This window comes from Protopterus annectens, chromosome 3.part1, assembly GCF_019279795.1.
Source record: "Protopterus annectens isolate FY-2018-M chromosome 3.part1, PAN1.0, whole genome shotgun sequence".
Taxonomy (NCBI): domain Eukaryota; kingdom Metazoa; phylum Chordata; order Ceratodontiformes; family Protopteridae; genus Protopterus; species Protopterus annectens.
This window is the reverse complement of record NC_056732.1, coordinates 948,426,086-948,443,698: the sequence shown is the minus strand read 5'-3', so window position 1 is coordinate 948,443,698 and position 17,613 is coordinate 948,426,086. Positions and strand designations below refer to the sequence as shown.

At 44.8% G+C, this 17,613-nt stretch overlaps 1 protein-coding gene across 1 annotated transcript in view; it reads left to right on the top strand.

The window, feature by feature from the left end:
- RTTN (rotatin) overlaps positions 1 to 17,613 on the top strand; it is a 3,641,098-nt gene that overhangs the window by 3,557,874 nt on the left and 65,611 nt on the right. The window contains exon 50 of the mRNA XM_044067142.1: positions 3,701 to 3,804. Within this exon, the coding sequence (XP_043923077.1) occupies positions 3,701 to 3,804 (104 nt within the window). The remainder of the gene's footprint in view (positions 1 to 3,700; positions 3,805 to 17,613) is intronic.

Genomic DNA, 17,613 nt, shown 5'->3' with positions numbered 1-17,613 from the left:
TTTCGGACAACACCAAAGAGATTTTAAAATCTGTTCAATTTTTATTTCCACTGGGGTAAAAAGAAAGGTCTTTCAGTATCCAAACAGGCCATTTCTCAATGGAGTTCTCTTTCTATTTTTTTATGCTACAGGAAATCCTTCCAAGTACATGTGAAAGCCCACTCTACAGACTGTAGCTTTTTCGGGGGCTTTCTTCAAAAGGGTTTGACTTCAAGTCTGTCTTAGAGGCAGCTACTTTGGTCTTCCATTCACATCATTACTTGGTATTACTGGACTGATGCTTTTTCTAGAGCCAAGACTGGTTTTGCCAGAAACACACTTCAGAATTTACTGGAATACAGAATTTTTTTCTCTTATCCCCCTCCCAGTCTTCCTAAAAGCTCTGGGAATTATCCATCTGTCAGCATTACTATTAATAGTGATTTAATGATGAACATAATACAGTTGTGTAACTACCTGCCATTTTTTTGTGTGTGAGATGACTTTAAATCCTGTTTCAGGCTTGTTAAGGATGGTATGGTTGGGAAGTGAATACAGCAGAAGTTCAGAACCCAACTCTGCACATTAGTGCATAAAGTAGTAGACAGGATATGTAGAACAAGTGCACTGAACAGCTGGATGTAGATGAAAAATTCTGCATGTTATAAATGCTTAGCTTACTTCCATCAGGTGATACCCAATGGATCAGTTGTTCGATCTTGACAGATTCCCAGTCCCTATGCATTAGGAATGTTTTAGAGTCTGTGTCAGCCTCAAAGTGAAGCGATAACTTTTACAATGTCCTCCAACATTTTCTCAAAAGTCAGATGGTGGTCAGTCCATTGTGGATCACAGCAACTTTAAATGCATTCTTTGTCCCAGGATTTTGCTAGTGACCCTTTGGTCCCTACTGTCCTTGTTACCTTAAGGAGTTTGAATGGTGTCAGTCATCTTGATGGATGCCTCCTGCATATTATTGTTTAGGAATGTCACAAGGGATTGCTGTGTATTGATTTGAATCTTCTTTCTTGTTGGTGAAAGTTCTCTTCTTTGTTCTGTAGTGCTCAGGAGTCACTATCAGAGTGCTGGCAATGAAGTCAGATGTTGTGCAGGAGAAGGGTGTCCCTAGCACTTCAGTATCTGTAATGCTAGCTAATTGTGTCCCTCTTTCAGAGATTGCCTAACAATGGAACTGAGCAGGAGTTTGCCATGATTACAAACATTGAGGATGGCCATAAATTATCTGCTTTCCATGAAGAACAGTGCATTTGCTGGAATGGATGCATACTCTGTCCTTTATTCACAATGCAAGGCCCAGAGGGACATAGTTCTTGACTTCTTGGTGAAAATGCACAGTCTGTTGCCCCTAGCATATCTCCAGATGACATCACTTAATTGAACAGTGTACTGTCACGGTTTGTAAAACCAACTTTCCCCTTTTGACTCTATGCCTGTACTGTACTTTAGCACTGCTCACTCACTGGCATGAAGGATATGTTCCACCAACCTGAGGTAACTGAACTCTTTGCTGTCCTCTCCGATTTTGCAGTGAATGCTTCCCTTGAGAGATAATGGGCTCCACCTGCAGCCAGCCCTTGTTAGTTGAGATATTGTTTTGTTGTATTGTGAAAATTATGCCTCATAAATCCCCTAAAATTGAGCTGACAGCAGAGTCACTCCTGATGAGGTCAGATAGACAGCAAGTTTGTATCTGAACAGACAAGGTGTGTGTGTGTGTGTGTGTGTGTGTGTGTGTGTGTGTGTGTGTGTGTGTGTGTGTGTGTGTGTGTGTGTGTGTGTTCATGTGTGTGCGCACGCACACTCCTTCCCCATCTGTCAGGAAGCTGTGTAGGAACTGACGTTATACTGGGTAGTCATGCATTTTTGTTTGAGCTCTTTCCTGGTACTGAGAGCGATGTAGTCTTATGGCAGGAGATCTTGCAGGAGTAAGATACCCTATTGATGTCTTCATCACAACAGACAGCACAGTCCTCTTTGTTCTGCTCACTGCATATATGCAGACAGCCCTGGGGGTAGAAGTGTTCCTTTTATGTGGAAGGGTATGTTTCTGAATGCATTTCTACCATTTCCTTCTGATATCTCACCTTTTCACAAAGTTTGATAAGAAATGTCAAAACTGATCCTGCTTGCCCTGTGATGACAACAACCATCTCAGTCCAAATGGGTGTTTCATTTGGCTGACAGGACAGTTGTTTTCACCTCAAATCCTTTAGTCCCTCTTATTATGACAGGTCTTACTGCTAATATTTGTGAGACACTTATGGCTTCTAGGAAATTCTACTATAAAGACTTATTGCAAAGTAGAAAGGTTCTCTTTCTCAACAAAGTAGCAGCTTCTTCCACACTCGTACTTGCATGGTCTGTCTTATCTACTTTTGATACTTTTGATTTGTGCCTTAAAGTTTCCACCATTATTCTCCATTATCAGTCATTTCTATGATAGTTATCTAATGCAGTACCAAGACAGGCTGTCAAGCAGTTTTTGAGGGGTTGCTCTTTCACATCACATGGTAAAGAACCTTTCTCTACATGGAGTCCTAAATTTCCTAATTGACTGAGTAGATTGCTTTAATCAAAGACTACAATCTTGGTGGCGTTTACATCTTCTGGCACATTTTGCCGGATCGCGCCCACATAATAGGTCATATGTGGTTTATGTAAGGATTATGTGTCCCTTAGGGTAAGTCATTCTACTTTGGCAGAGTGATTTCATAGGTTTCACTTATCTGTCAAGTTGATTACCCTGTTTTTTTTTCCCAAAAATAAAATCTAGGTTAGAGCCATATTTCTATAATCTTGATGTACGTCAGCAGCATGTTTTACTTTAAGGAGGAATGTTGTTTGCCTTTGGTAGAAAGAGGTTATCAGTTGCTAGACAGACTTTGCCTAAGTGGATTTCCAGCTGTATTTTTTTTTTGTTGTTGTTGTTCTCAGACAACCAGAACAGTCAAGAGTTATTCAGCCCCAGGACTTAAAACTTCCAGTACTAGTTTTAAGAAAGTACCCATTACTAATGTCTGTGCTACCAGCCACGCAGTCCTCAGTGCATACCTTTACAAGGATGACTCCTTTGTTTGGATTCTCTGTTTTGCTTCCCCTGGGAAATTTTTATTTTTGTACTGTCTCAGTGTAGAGCTCCTTGAAGTAAGATGCAACAGGTAGGAGTATTTAGCATTTCAGCCAACCTCTGAAAACTCCCTCAGCAGACAGTACCTGGGACACGTGCACATGTCTACCCTGACACTGTGATGTCATAGTGTGTACCAGTAAACAGACCTCAAGCACTGAAGTAATAAATCTAAGTATTACTAGGAGAGGGCTCTTAGGAAACATGATTTATTACAGAGAGTCCCCCTCAAAAGATCATCTGAGTACTAACGTATCTGTTTCTTTCCATCCCATAAATATGTTTATTGAAATGCTCAAGCATATTTAGTGCAAAGTCAGTCTTAATGTTAAATTACTGTTTAAAAATGCTTGAGGAAAAGTCATTTTGGTTCCCTTATTTATGAACATGAATTTTGTTATAAAACATTGTGCAGAATAAGTGCAAAAGTATAATTTAATTTATAGTGAAAAAAGGAAAAGGGAAATGCTCTGCAGTCTCAAAATCATAGGGCAAGTAACAGTTTGAACTTGTTTTATCAAGAATCCTTTGAACTGAGAAATTGTTCCATTAAGAAGTTGCCTTTGTTTCCAGACAGCATCATAACAACATTGGCATCTTGCTTGGAAAGCGACAGTCTTATGATCCAAACCATAGGTGCCTCAGCACTTTGGGCTTTGATGTATAACAACCAAAAGGTAAGAGCATAGACTGGAAGTTTGGCAGGTTTGTAGTATTATGTTATGTTTTATTAAATCATTAATAAATATGTGCTTCTATGCCAGTGATGGCAAACCTATGACACGTCAAAGGTGACACGCAACAACGTTTTGAGTGACACACCAGCATTAACCAACACCCGACTTACCACAGAAACTGAATAAACAAAAATACAAAAAATATGTGACCCTGCACTTATCTGTTAAACTTAGCAACAAAAAAGTCATTAATTGATATTAATCAAATCAAATGCAATGTGTTCCATATTTTTTCAGTTCAATTCAAAATTACTATTAAAGGTAGGACAATTTTTTGGTGCACTGTTTTAAGCCCAATTATCAGTGCATATATTGATGTTCATTGTGTTACCCTGCTGCAGTCATCACACTTGGGTTATCCTGTCGTCAGGTGGTCCCATAGTCGGCCGGAATTCCAAAGTCTTGGTCCGGCGTCGGTTGCTGTCGCCTCTTCCCTGACGTCAGTGCGCCAGGGGTATATATAATGCAACCGACGCCATTTTCTTCAGTCTTTCTTGCCACGTGGTGCCCGAAGCAGAAGCAGTTCGCAAGTGCCGGTCGGCCGACTCCTGAGATTTTCGAATTCGAATTTCAGACCGAAGTCTTCTATAAAGCTAAGTACCCCGTTGGGGAAACTTTTCTTGTCTCAGACCGATGTCAGAAAAAGTTAACAATTGTATTTCTTGTGGGAAGCAAATACCTCATAAGGATTTTCATTCTTTTTGCATACCTTGCCTAGGCCCAGACCACGACGTCACTTCTTGTCAGTTTTGTGCTAGGTTTAATAAGCGTACTATTAAAAGACGCTTTGATTTCGCATGACACTACTTCGGTAGGAAATTTAACTACACCATGCCGTCGGAGCAACCGACTACCGGCGTGCACAAAAAATGCAGGGATAAGGACAGACAGCCCAGGCATAAGCCAGATTCCGAGGCCTCGGCTGATCCGGTCTACGGTTCTCCGGTCCTCAGTGAGGCTCCGATGCAGCCCCTGACTACTGCAGATCTGGAACCCGAGACCGCTACGGAAATTTTGACGGAATGTACCAGGCCGACGCAGCCTTTTACTTCAGGCCCTTCCAACGACTCCGCTTCTAAAGACGTCGGTGCTACAGAAACGCCATCAGTTTCGGAAGGCGTTTTCAGACCGACGACTCTTACCATTAAAACGTTTTCTAAGTCTAAAAGGACTGCAGTTCAGTCTCCTGTTCAAGGCCCTATGCCTAAGAAACAGATGCTCAAAATGGCTAAAGATTTGATTTCTTTAATCAGGGGTTCACAGCCCCCTCCTGACAAAAGGCCTAGACAAGAGGAAGATTATGCTTCCTCTGAGCAAATGTCCATTTCTTCAGACTCCTCTGAGGACCAAGACTATTCCCTCTCTCCTTATGAAGATTCTGATGCTGAGGACTCTCTTCCCTCAGCTTCTCCTCCTGAAGACTACTCCTTTGGGGAAACTTTACACACTATGAGGGAACATTTTTCACTGGAAAGGTCAGGACTACTCTGATTCAAAGAAAAGGCTCAGAGAGTTTCTTTTACTCCCCCAACACAGACCACTTGCCATCCCACCAGTTTTGGACATTGTGGATGATGTCTATTTAGAATCCAGTTTCAACCCAGACTCTCTACCTCCTGCTCCGGCTAAGCTTGACAGATACTACAGAGTGCCTGATTCCCACAAATTTCTTTACAAAAGCCCAGTAGCTGACCCAGAGACTATCTCCCAGGGTCCCAAGGGGGCTAAAGCTTCTATGGCTAAAAACCCAGTACCTTCTGAGAGGGATTCCAGAGCACTAGACAGGTGGGGGGAAAAGGTTTACACCTCAGCCACACTAGCTATGAGGGCACTGAATTGTTAATTTTATATGCTTAAGTATCAGCAATTTCTAATCTCTCAGTTAAAGCAAAGAATAACCACTCTCCCTCAACAAACTGAATTGAAAGAAGTACAGGATCTGTTGCACGCCACTGAGCAGGTGGGCAAATATACCTTACAATGTGGGTTTGATTCTTTGGAGGCCTCCTGCAGAGTAGCTGTCACTGGGTCTGTTATACGTAGGCATGCTTGGTTAAAGGAACAAACTCTGCCTGATCATGTTAAAGCAAAACTACTAGATGCTCCCTTACAGCAGGATGTTCTTTTTGGAGTTAAAACAGAAGAAGTTTTAAAGAAAATGGAAGATAAGGCAAAATCTATGCAGACAGTCAAAGATTTCCTACAAGTACAACCCCCTTGCTTCAGCAGAAACTGGCCAACAAAAAATTGGTCCTTTCCAGCCACTGACAGACCGCAGAGGGGTAAATACAGACACCCAAGGGGGAGAGGACAACCACAAGCCCAGTATAAACCTCGCCAATGGGGCACTACAACGCAAAAGGGAGGAGAAGACAGGTCTCAATCCACCAGAAGGCAAACTCAATGACTTGCACCTCATCTGGCCAAGCAATATTCTCTTGGCAGCCCCCTTGGGGGGAAAACTCGCACTTTTTGCAGACAACTGGCACATTGTCACAAAGGACAAATGGGTCCTAGACATAATTTCACGAGGATACAGATTCCACTTTCACACCTTGCTAATGAAAAGAGGAATGCCAAACCTGCCACAAAATCAATGGGCAGATGCACAAAAGCAAATTACAGCTCTCATGGACATGAGAGCCATTCAACTGGTACCTACTCGAGAGCAAGGCCAGGGAGTTTACTCAAGACACTTTCTAGTGCCCAGAAAGGACAATGCCTGGAGACCAATTCTGGACCTTTCAATTCTAAACACTTACTTACAAGTACCCAAATTCAAGATGCTAACACTACAGCAGCTACTTCCCATGTTGGGCAAGGAAGCATGGCTAGTAACATTGGACCTCAAGGAGGCATACCTGCATGTCCCTATCAGACAAAGTTGCAGAAGATACCTCCGTTTCATTGCAGGTTCAACCCATTACCAATTCTCTACACTGCCCTTTGGCTTATCTACTGCGCCCAGAGTTTTCACAAAATGCCTGGCACCAGTAATTGCATACTGCAGACAAAGAGGAATTCAAATATATCCATACCTGGATGACTGCCTCATCCAAGCAGAAAGCAAAGAGATTCACTTACATCATCTGGCCTTTGTAAAGCACCTACTAAACTGCCTGGGGTACACAGTAAACGAAAAGAAGTCAAAACTAGTACCCTCACAAAAAATGACATTCCTGGGTGCCAGCTTGAATACAACGGCCCAGAAGGCTTATCTTACGCCAGACAAGCAACTACAACTAACTCAATATTTCAAGACAATGGCAACAAAGACCCAATTAACTGCAAGAAGAATTCTGCAGGCTTTGGGCTTCATGGCATCTTGCATTCTAATAATACCATTTGCAAAGCTGCATATGAGGAAATTACAGTGGTACCTAAAAAGCGTATGGTCTCAACACAGCCACAGCTTGGACACAATGATATCTCTCATTCCCTGCCGACAACAGGAATTTCTATGGTGGTCACAGGCATGTCACCTTAACAAGGGTCAGCCTTTCACCTTGCCCCCAGCCAGGCAAACTATCACAACAGATGCTTCAGACTACGCCTGGGGGGCACACATGGCAGGGCAATGCGTTCAAGGCCTATGGACTGCAGATCAAAGAAATCTGCACATAAATCAAAAAGAGATGCTAGCTGTACAGAAAGCTCTGACAGCCTTCAAGGATCTATTACATCCAGGACAACTTGCAATAAAGACGGACGACACCACAGTTATGTGATACATAAACAAACAAGGGGGTACACATTCCTACCCTCTATGCAGGCAGGCAATGATCTTATGGAACACAGCTCTGGACTACCAAGTCCAGTTACAAGCTCAATTCCTGCCAGGACAGAAGAACACATTGGCAGACGACCTCAGCAGAAACATCAAAGATCCCCACGAGTGGAAACTAGACCCACAGATATTTGCAATGATAACTCAAAAATTGGGCCTTCCAAACATATACCTGTTTGCCAGTCCTCAAAACTACCAACTGACAAAATTTTGTACAAGGACATTTCACCATCAAGCTTGGAAAGTGGACTGTCTCTCTTTCAGTTGGAAAAACCTGACAGCATATGCCTTCCCTCCATTACCTCTCCTCACAGAGGTTCTTTTGAAGGTCAAAAAGGAGAGACCACGACTGATTCTCATAGCCCCAGACTGGCCACGCCAGTACTGGTACCTGCTATTGAAAAATATGGCCCACAGTCCACCATGGATATTGCCTCAGATACCCCATTTGCTCACACAACAAAACAAACAGATTCTTCACAGCCAGCTCAAAACTTTAAATCTGGCTGCATGGCAAATCAACTAAACATCCAACCAGCTCCTCTTTCACAAGTAGTTCTGGATGTTATTCTGGAAGCCAGAAGGCCAAGCACCAGGAAGGCTTATTCGGACAAATGGAAAAGGTTTTGTGCCTGGAACCAAGCTAAAGGCCAAGACACAATTCAGCCTCTCATGCCTCACATTCTACAGTATTTAGCTGAGATGTTGCACAAAGGACTTTCCTTTTCCTCAATTAAAATCCATGCTTCAGCTATTTCAGCTCACTACAACACGGATCCACCTTTATTTTCACATCCTCTTCTAAGGCAGTTCCTCAGAGGGGCAAAAAACATTAGACCATCCAGGAGAGCTCCTACACCAACATGGGACCTCAACTTTGTTCTGGAAAAACTAACGCTACCTCCCTTTGAACCAGCTTTCTCTGCAGATCTTCAGTTCCTATCATGGAAGACTGCCCTGCTCCTAGCAATAACTTCAGCTAGGAGAGTCTCAGAGCTACAGGCACTAATGGCAGTGGAAACTTTCCTCATTTTTCATCAAGACAGAGTTTCTCTACGAACTAATCCTTCCTTTATGCCTAAGGTGGTTTCCAGTGTAGCTTTAAATCAAACCATCCACTTACCCACCTTCTTCTCCAATCCACAGAACAAAGGTGAGAGACTCCTGCATTCCTTGGACATTCACAGGCAGCTTCGTTACTACTTGGACAAAACTAAGGCTTTCAGAAAAACTGACCAGCTCTTTGTATCCTATACTACAGCTTCTCAAGGGAAGGCTATATCTAAGCAAACCATTTCTAAATGGATAGGTCATTGCATACGGTTCTGCTATACCCATCATGGGAAACCAGTTCCTGCTACCATTAGATCCCACTCTACCAGGGCAACAGCTACCTCTACAGCCTTTCTCAGGGGGGTTCCAACCAAGGAAATTTTAGAAGTTGCAACTTGGAGTTCAGTACACACCTTTACCAAACACTATCACATACCTCTTTACTCTAAGTCCAGGGCGGGCTTCGCCACTGCAGTTCTGCAGGGCCTGATTGCCTCCACTAATCCTCTATGATACCTCCCCCCTACCTTAGCTTTGGGATTCAACCCAAGTGTGATGACTGCAGCAGGGTAACACGATGAACATAGTACAGTTTTGTACCTACCATAAATGTAGATGTTCGAGTGTTCACCCTGCTGCAGTCCAGGTTACCCTCCCTCCATCCCCTCTGATCTACTGGCAAAATCTCTTCTATGCCTTACTGATGTATTTGCTTATAGCTGAAGGGATTTTGTGTTTGTGCAGTGTTCACTCCATTTGGTACTAATTCTGACCACCTTTTTGTGGGCACCTGACATCTGGGGCAAGAAAAACTGAAGAAAATGGCGTCGGTTGCATTATATATACCCCTGGCGCACTGATGTCAGGGAAGAGGCGACAGCAACCGACGCTGGACCAAGACTTTGGAATTCCGGCCGACTGCGGGACCGCCTGACAACAGGATAACCCAAGTGTGATGACTGCAGCAGGGTGAACACTCGAACATCTACATTTATGGTAGGTACAAAACTGTACTTTTTCTCTATTGTAAGTCACTGATTTTTCTTTTATAATACATAGCAGCACACATAATTGTACTGTATTATTTTTAAATAAATGAATATGTAAAGAATGTTTTCTCTTTTGTTGGGGGGGGGGGGTGACACACCAGCAGAGTCAAGATAGGCATTTTCCAAATGTCTGACATACCAAGCCCAAAAGGTTTACCATGACTGTTCTGTGCACTGTCAACCATAGTTACCACAACTTTTTTAGTACTATGGCTGTTCTACAAATAGCCAACCAAATCTTCAATAATATCAATTAATCTAGATTATTGCATGGACAATTTATAGACATTACCAGAGCATTTGAAATTGTCAGCCTTAACCTCCTCCTCCTTCATAAGCTAAGCAGGCTCAGATTTGGAACCCAAGCAGTATTATGGCTCCAAAGTTACCTTCAAGAAAGAGCAATCTAAATGTAGTCAAAGAACATTTTGTCAAACCAAAGCTGCTCCTGTACAAGAGTATCTCAAAGGTTTGGTTTAGAGTCCATTACTTTTCTTACTTTTTCTCAGTGATCTCACCAGTGACCCCCCCCCCATTTGAATGGATTAATGTATGCTAATGACCTTCTCATATTTTAAATTAACGATTAACTTCCACAGCACCAGCTTGAACTACAAGACAGATTCAGTAAAACTTGCAACTGGATCCAAAGCAACAGATTGCTTATCAATACCTTAAACTCTGTCATCATGATCTTTGCAACACCTCAGAACAATATTATCAATAACACCAATATTGTTTTTACAGACAGAAATGGAGACAGCCTTCCAGTTGTGACTGAAGAAATATACCTTGGCCTTACCCATGACTATTGACCTCTCACTAGCCTTCTCTTGGCACAAGACATTATTATAAACAAAGTGCTCTCTCAGCTTAGATTGTGCTGTAAAATAGCCCACTTATTTACACCATCCTCCCACTAGGCTAGAGCAGTGGAAATATTAATTGCAAACATTGAATATGGCCTTCCATTTGTAACTTTCCACTCAAGAACATACATACAAAAATGTATAAAAGACAAATAATAAAATCTGCAGATTTATATTACTTGCTGGCCAGTGATGTCATCATTGAGCATTCTTATCCAAGTTAAAATGGCTACCAGTGAATGGAAGTACAACCCTGCTGCTGTCTTCCCAGATCTTTAAAATATCAGATGTTAAGTTGTCAATCTCGCCTTCATTCTTGCTTGATGGGTTCGGAGCCGATCCTCGGCTCCGACTCGGCACTAGCTAAGCTCGAGAGTCACTTTTACCAGCTCGAGGCAGCCCCATATCCCATGATGCAAGGCGGTAAGTACCCAGATCTCGTTTGTCGCTTCGCTTATGAGGTCCTCCTTTTGCCAGCTCCTGGTAAGTGATTTACTAATTCGCTAATTTAGCCCCTTTTAACTTAAAAACCCTTTATTGTCAGTTTTTATTTAGTTTTAAACCTTTTCTGACAGAAATTTGTCTGTCTCTTATTATTTTTTTAGTCAGACTTTACCCATCCCATCCCCCCCCCTGTTAAGGTGTGTGTGTGTGTTTGTAGTTATACCTTTTTGGTATATTTAATTTTTAAATTCTTTGACTGGTGTGTGTGTGTGTGTGCTTGTGTACACCATGTCAAAAGAAAGGGTCTCAGGCTTTAAGAAGTGTGACTCGTGCTGTCAGAAGATGTCTCTGACAGACGGTCACACTTCTTGCCTTTATTGCCTGGGGCCTCTTCACCTGCAGGACTCCTGTGCTATATGTCATTCTTTCAGCCAGAGAGTCCTGCAGGAAAGAAGAAACAAATTAATACTCAGGGGCCTTCTTAAGCCGGAGGGCTCTCCGGCTAAGTCGGCTCCACCTAAGACTACCAAGTCTTCCAAGGCCCAGGCTTCTGTGTCAAAGCCTGCGGCCTCGGCTCCGACTCGTTCTGAGTCGAGATCGGCTCCGGTTGGAGCCGATTCTGGCTTAACCAAGCCTTCGGCACCGATGGCTATCGGTGCCGATTCTGCATCGACCACTTCGGTGTCGGCTCCGATCGGCTCCGACCACCATGTGGCACAGGCATCTGTGTCGGCTCCGATCGGCTCCGACACCGTTACTTTTGTGGCTGTATCGGCTCCGGCTGGAGCCGATGCATCGAGGCTACCTGTCGGCTCCGATAAGTTGTCGGCTCCGACAGGTTCAATAGTTTCATCGGTTCCGATGGCTCCTTCGAGGAAGAGGTCGAGGTCTCCTTCCTTGGAGCCGATACTTTCGGCTCCGGCTTCACCTCTCCTTTCGGAACGGAGCCATCGGAGCCGATCTTCAAGGTCATCCAGGCTTTCTGACCATGACTTAGAGAGAGTGGTCAGTAGATTACTTAAGTCACAGGCACTGGCCCAAATGTTACATAGTCCGTCTCAACAGGCGACTATTGGTCCACACCACGTTGCAGTTCCTCCTTCAACTCTACCCCAGAGCTTGGAGTTGGAGTCTTCGAATGGTTACTGCTACGGCTGTAGGACAGATACCCCTTCTGTTCCTTCAGCCTCTACTCTTATCTCCTCTTGAGACCTTCCTTAGAGGGATTCGTGGCCGGGCTTCCATGGTCTCCTCCGAGGGGTGAGTGGCATCGGACCCTTGTCCGAACCCGCTCTTCCCCTTGGAGCCTCGGCCTTGGTGAGCTCGGCTCCGACATCTGCCTCGAGACTTCCTTCGGTGGTCCCTGGAGTTCCTAGTTCTTCGGAGCGGGTTCTCTCGGACCTGCCTGGGAGGGGAGCATTCGAGGTGATGAAGAGTGTGCTGTCCACTGGTATCAGTCAGCAGTCTGTTCCCTTAGCTCCTCCCTCTATAGTGCCTGTTGACATCTCTGCCACTTCTCTTGCTACAGGACCCAGAGATCCTCCGCCTCAGGTTTCCCCATTGGGAATTTCCCCCTCTTCCGAGGATTCTCCTGATGTTTCGGGTGATCCTCCTAGGAAGAGGACTTGTAAGAGGAAACATGTAGACTCCCCCGAGTCTATCACTTCAGATACTGACTTTGATGAGTCAGAGGGATCCCCAAGAACCCCCTCTGAGGATGTCTCCTTCTCAGACATCCTAGAACTCCTTAAACAGAGGGGAAACTGGCCCACCAACAATCCCTCTGAGGATGAGTCAGTATACCTAGAGGCGTTTGGATCTCGGCCCTCCACCTCCTGGGTGTCTCCGCCTTTCGACCCCCTTATGCAGGTTATTGCCCGAAAGGCGTGGGCAGCTCCTGACTCTGTAGAGCCAGTCCCTAGGAGGCCTTCAAAATTTATCACTGCCCCTTGTGACAAGCAATTCCTCACTAAGGGTGTCCCCGCTGATGCCATGGTGGTGGCTGCTGCCACCAAAAAGGAACTTGCAGATCCTTCCGCACTGGCCCATCCTCCTAATAAGGACTCTAGGACCATGGATAGATACGGTAAGCGGATGTTTTCCTCAGCGACCTTTGCTATGCGTTCGCTGAATTACCTATGTCACTTCACCAGACTCCAAAGGGATATCCTCAAGGAGCTAGGTGATGTTGTTCAGGATCCTACAGCTGCAGGAGCTCAGGAAAAAATTGCTTCGCAGCTAGGAACCCTTAATTCCATTGCAAACTCCTCCATGCGGCTAATATCATATGCTGCTGATGGTGCGAGTAGGGCCGCAGGTACAGGTGTGGCTCTTAGACGCCAAGCCTGGATGCGGCTATGTGACTTTGCAGATCCCTTCAAGGTGTCCTTCACAAATTCTCCCTTTGATGGGTCAGCTTTGTTTGGCCCTCAAGTGAAGGAAACTTTGACCAGGTGTGAGCAGGACGGCAAGACTCTTTCTGCGTAGGAGTCCGTTTTTCCACCCCTTCTAGACCTTACCCCAAAGGACAGAAAGGTGGCAAAATGTGGTTCCGCAAATCCCAAGGAGTCACGCCGGATTCACGTGGTCAATTTACCCCTAGAGGCAGAGGGGGTAACAACAACAGACGCCGCTCTAGAGGCAGAGGGGGTCCAAAAAACCAGGGAAACAGAGAGCCTCTCTCTGACAAGCCCTTTCAGCATCCCTGAGATGTTGCCCGACTGTCCCTCCTTGGAGGCAGTCGGGGGAAGATTATCACTGTACCCAGAAGCCTGGCATTCCCTCACTCAAGACACATGGGTACAGTCGATCATATCCAAGGGTTACATAATTCCTTTCGAGGAAAGTCCTTTCCCCTCAAATTCCCTTCCAGATGTACCACCCGGTCTAAGGGAAATTGCAGAGTTAGAAGTTTCAAAACTACTGCAAAAAAGAGCCATTCAGCCAGTTACGACAGACCATTCAGAGCCCGGAATCTACTCAAGGTTCTTTTTGGTCCCCAAAAAGACGGGAGACTGGAGACCAATATTGGATCTCAGCAGACTCAACAAGTCTGTGAGGAAGACAAGATTCCGAATGGTCACTCTTCAGTCAATTCTGCCCTTCCTACAGAAGGACAACTGGATGTGCTCAATAGATCTTCAGGATGCGTACTATCACATCAAAATTCACAGACGCTCCAGGAGATTTCTCCGCTTTCGGCTGGGGTCCAGTCATTTCCAGTTCAGAGCCCTGCCCTTTGGTCTCACTACAGCCCCCAGAGTGTTCACCAAATGTATGGCAGTGGTCACGGCTCACCTGAGACGTCAAGGATTCCAGGTGTTTCCGTATCTCGACGACTGGCTCCTTTCAGCCACCACCCGGCATCAGCTTATTCAAGCCAGGGATTACACAATAAAGCTTTGTACTCTTTTGGGCATCTCGATAAACTTCGAAAAATCATCCTTATCGCCCTGCCAGTCTATTACTTTCATAGGCGCAAACTTAAACACTGTTCGGATGTCAGCTACCCTTACAGATCAAAGAGTTTCAGACATTCAAAGTCATGTAAGGATCGTTCTAGCCAACCAGAAAGTACAGGCCAGAATGGTTTTAAAAGTATTAGGCCTCATGGCTGCGGCCATTACTCTTCTTCCCCTGGCTCGCTTCTACATGCGCCTTCTTCAGTGGATGCTGTTCACACAGTGGTCGTACCAACAACTTCCAATGCGTCACCAGATTCTGGTGACACAGACTTGCAAAGATCATCTTGCTTGGTGGATCACATCTCCTCAGATTCACCAAGGCAGACACTTTGTACCCCCATCCCCGATAGCCACTGTCACCACGGATGCCTCCCTGATCGGGTGGGGGGGTCATTATCAGGGCAGGATGGTTCATGGGACGTGGCAGCCGCTCGAGTACCACCTGCACATAAATGTCCTGGAGATGAGAGCGGTGCTTTTAACGTTGCAAGCCCTCAACGACTTTCTTCCCGTAGGGACAATTGCAGTCCACACAGACAACATGTCTGTAGTTTGGTATATCAACAAACAGGGCGGAACCAAGTCCTACCCCTTGTGTCGAGAAGCGCTCAGACTATGGCAATGGGCGATCTCCTCTCATCGGTTTCTGGTAGCAACGCATATCCCTGGGAAAACCAACATTGTAGCGGACAGATTGAGCAGAGCTATTCTCATGCCTCACGAGTGGTCTCTCAAGCAATCTATAGCGGAAGAGATTTTTCTGGAATGGGGTCGTCCGTGTTGCGATCTTTTTGCTACTCCCCAAAACAGCAAATGCCCAGACTTCTTCTCTCTCTTCCAGGCCATCCCCCCAGAGACGCTCTGACCCAGGATTGGCCCCAGGGACTTCTTTATGCCTTCCCTCCTTTTCCTCTGATCCCTCAAGTTATCCAGAAAGCTACCGTTTTGAGAGCCAAATTGATTCTCATTGCCCCTTACTGGCCTCGACAAGTTTGGTTCCCGTTCCTCCATCATCACCTTTTGGTGCAGCCGTGGCATCTGGACCCAGTGCCAGATCTTCTGACTCACCAATCCGGTCAGCTGCACCGGTCTATCCCCTCTCTCAACCTCACAGCATGGTTGCTCCACTTCCTTCCTTAGCCAGGCTTCCTTTGATCTCTAACCCAGTTAGAGACATCATAGTAGCTTCTTTAAAATCCTCTACCAGGAGGATTTATGCAAGCAAATGGAAACGTTTCTCTTATTGGGCTAAGGCCAAGAGTATTGATCCTTTCACTGCCCCTGTTCAGGCAGTCCTGGACTTCTTAGCAGAGATTTTTCATGCAGGCTCCTCTTCTTCCACAGTCAGAGTTCAATTGGCTGCTATCTCGAATTTTCATGTCGGGATCGCAGATCACAATATTATGTCCCATAGGCTCTGCAGGGCCTTTTTGAAAGGAATTTTCCTACTCAAGCCTCCAATCAGGAATCCTCCTCCTCAGTGGGATCTAAATTTAGTGCTGACATCCTTGATTCTTCCCCCCTTCGAGCCAGCTGTTTCTTGTTCCCTGAAATTTCTTTCTTGGAAAACTTTATTTCTAGTGGCTATTACATCGGCTAGGAGGGTGTCTGAACTTCATGCTCTATCGGTTCGACCCCCCTATTTGGTTTTTCACAAAGACAGAGTATCATTGAGAACTAATCCGACCTTTCTGCCTAAGGTCGCCTCAAAAACCAATTTGAATCAATCCATTGATCTCCCTGTATTTTTCCCAAACTATTCAGACAGAACCGAACAAAAACTACATTATCTTGATGTCCACCGTCAACTCAGATATTATTTGGACAGAACAAAAAAATTTAGGAAATCTGATCAACTTTTTGTTTCCTATGCGGATAATAAGAAAGGCCTTCCTGTTTCTAAAGTGACCTTGTCTAGATGGCTTTCTTCGGTCATCTCTGAAATTTATCTGCTCAGGGGAAACAGCTGTGCTCAAAACCTAAAGCACATTCAACTAGGAGCTTAGCTACTTCTACAGCCTTTCAAGCTAGACTTCCTTTAGACACTATTTGTGCAGCGCCACTTGGGCCACTCCTCATACGTTTGTTTCCCACTACAAATTGGACTTGGCCTCCAGGGACAGAGCCAGTTTTGGCTCTACAGTCCTCAAGAGTCTGTTCCATTGAGCCACCCAGGATAGAGGTGCTAGGGACGCGGTCCCATCAAGCAAGAATGAAGGCGAGATTGACAACTTAACATTAAGAAGTTATGTACCTACCATAACGTTCCATGTTAGTTGTCTTCTCTCGCCTTCTTTCTTGCGACCCTCCCTCCTTCCCCCAGGCCTGGACAGACCTTTCTAGAAATTATTATGCTGAAGACCATTCAGACCTGGTCCTTCTTCCATCCTGTAGTTTTCTTTCTTCCTTTTGGAAGTGTTTTTATGCTTGGTGTTATTGCCCTTTGTCATCAAACGAGATTTGGGTACTTACCGCCTTGCATCATGGGATATGGGGCTGCCTCGAGCTGGTAAAAGTGACTCTCGAGCTTAGCTAGTGCCGAGTCGGAGCCGAGGATCGGCTCCGAACCCATCAAGCAAGAAAGAAGGCGAGAGAAGACAACTAACATGGAACGTTATGGTAGGTACATAACTTCTTATTTGGGCCATTACCCTGCATTAAAATCCAAGCTGCAAATCTGACGCCACAGCTGTTGCACAAAGAGATGTAAATGAGGATACTCTTTCCCTGGTTAGACCCAGAGTTAAGACAGCTGTGGGCAAAGGAACATTTGCAAAGCTTACATCTGCCATCTCAAAGCAACTCCCAGTAGAAATTAGTAAGAAGATACTATACATGTGTTCAGAAGCAAGCTGAGAGAGTCCCTTCTTAAGGAATGTACCTGTGCCTGCTTCAAAGAAGAGGGTTAGGCACACAATGGAAATAATTGACACAGTATTGCTGTTGTGTACAATATTAACTCTTCAGTCACTTTTAACTTCCTCGGTATGCATTTTATTGTTTCTACTGCATTGACATCAAAAACTGTAATGTAAATATTGTGCTGTTTTTCGCAAGTCTGATGTTCTTTAATATTTTTTAAT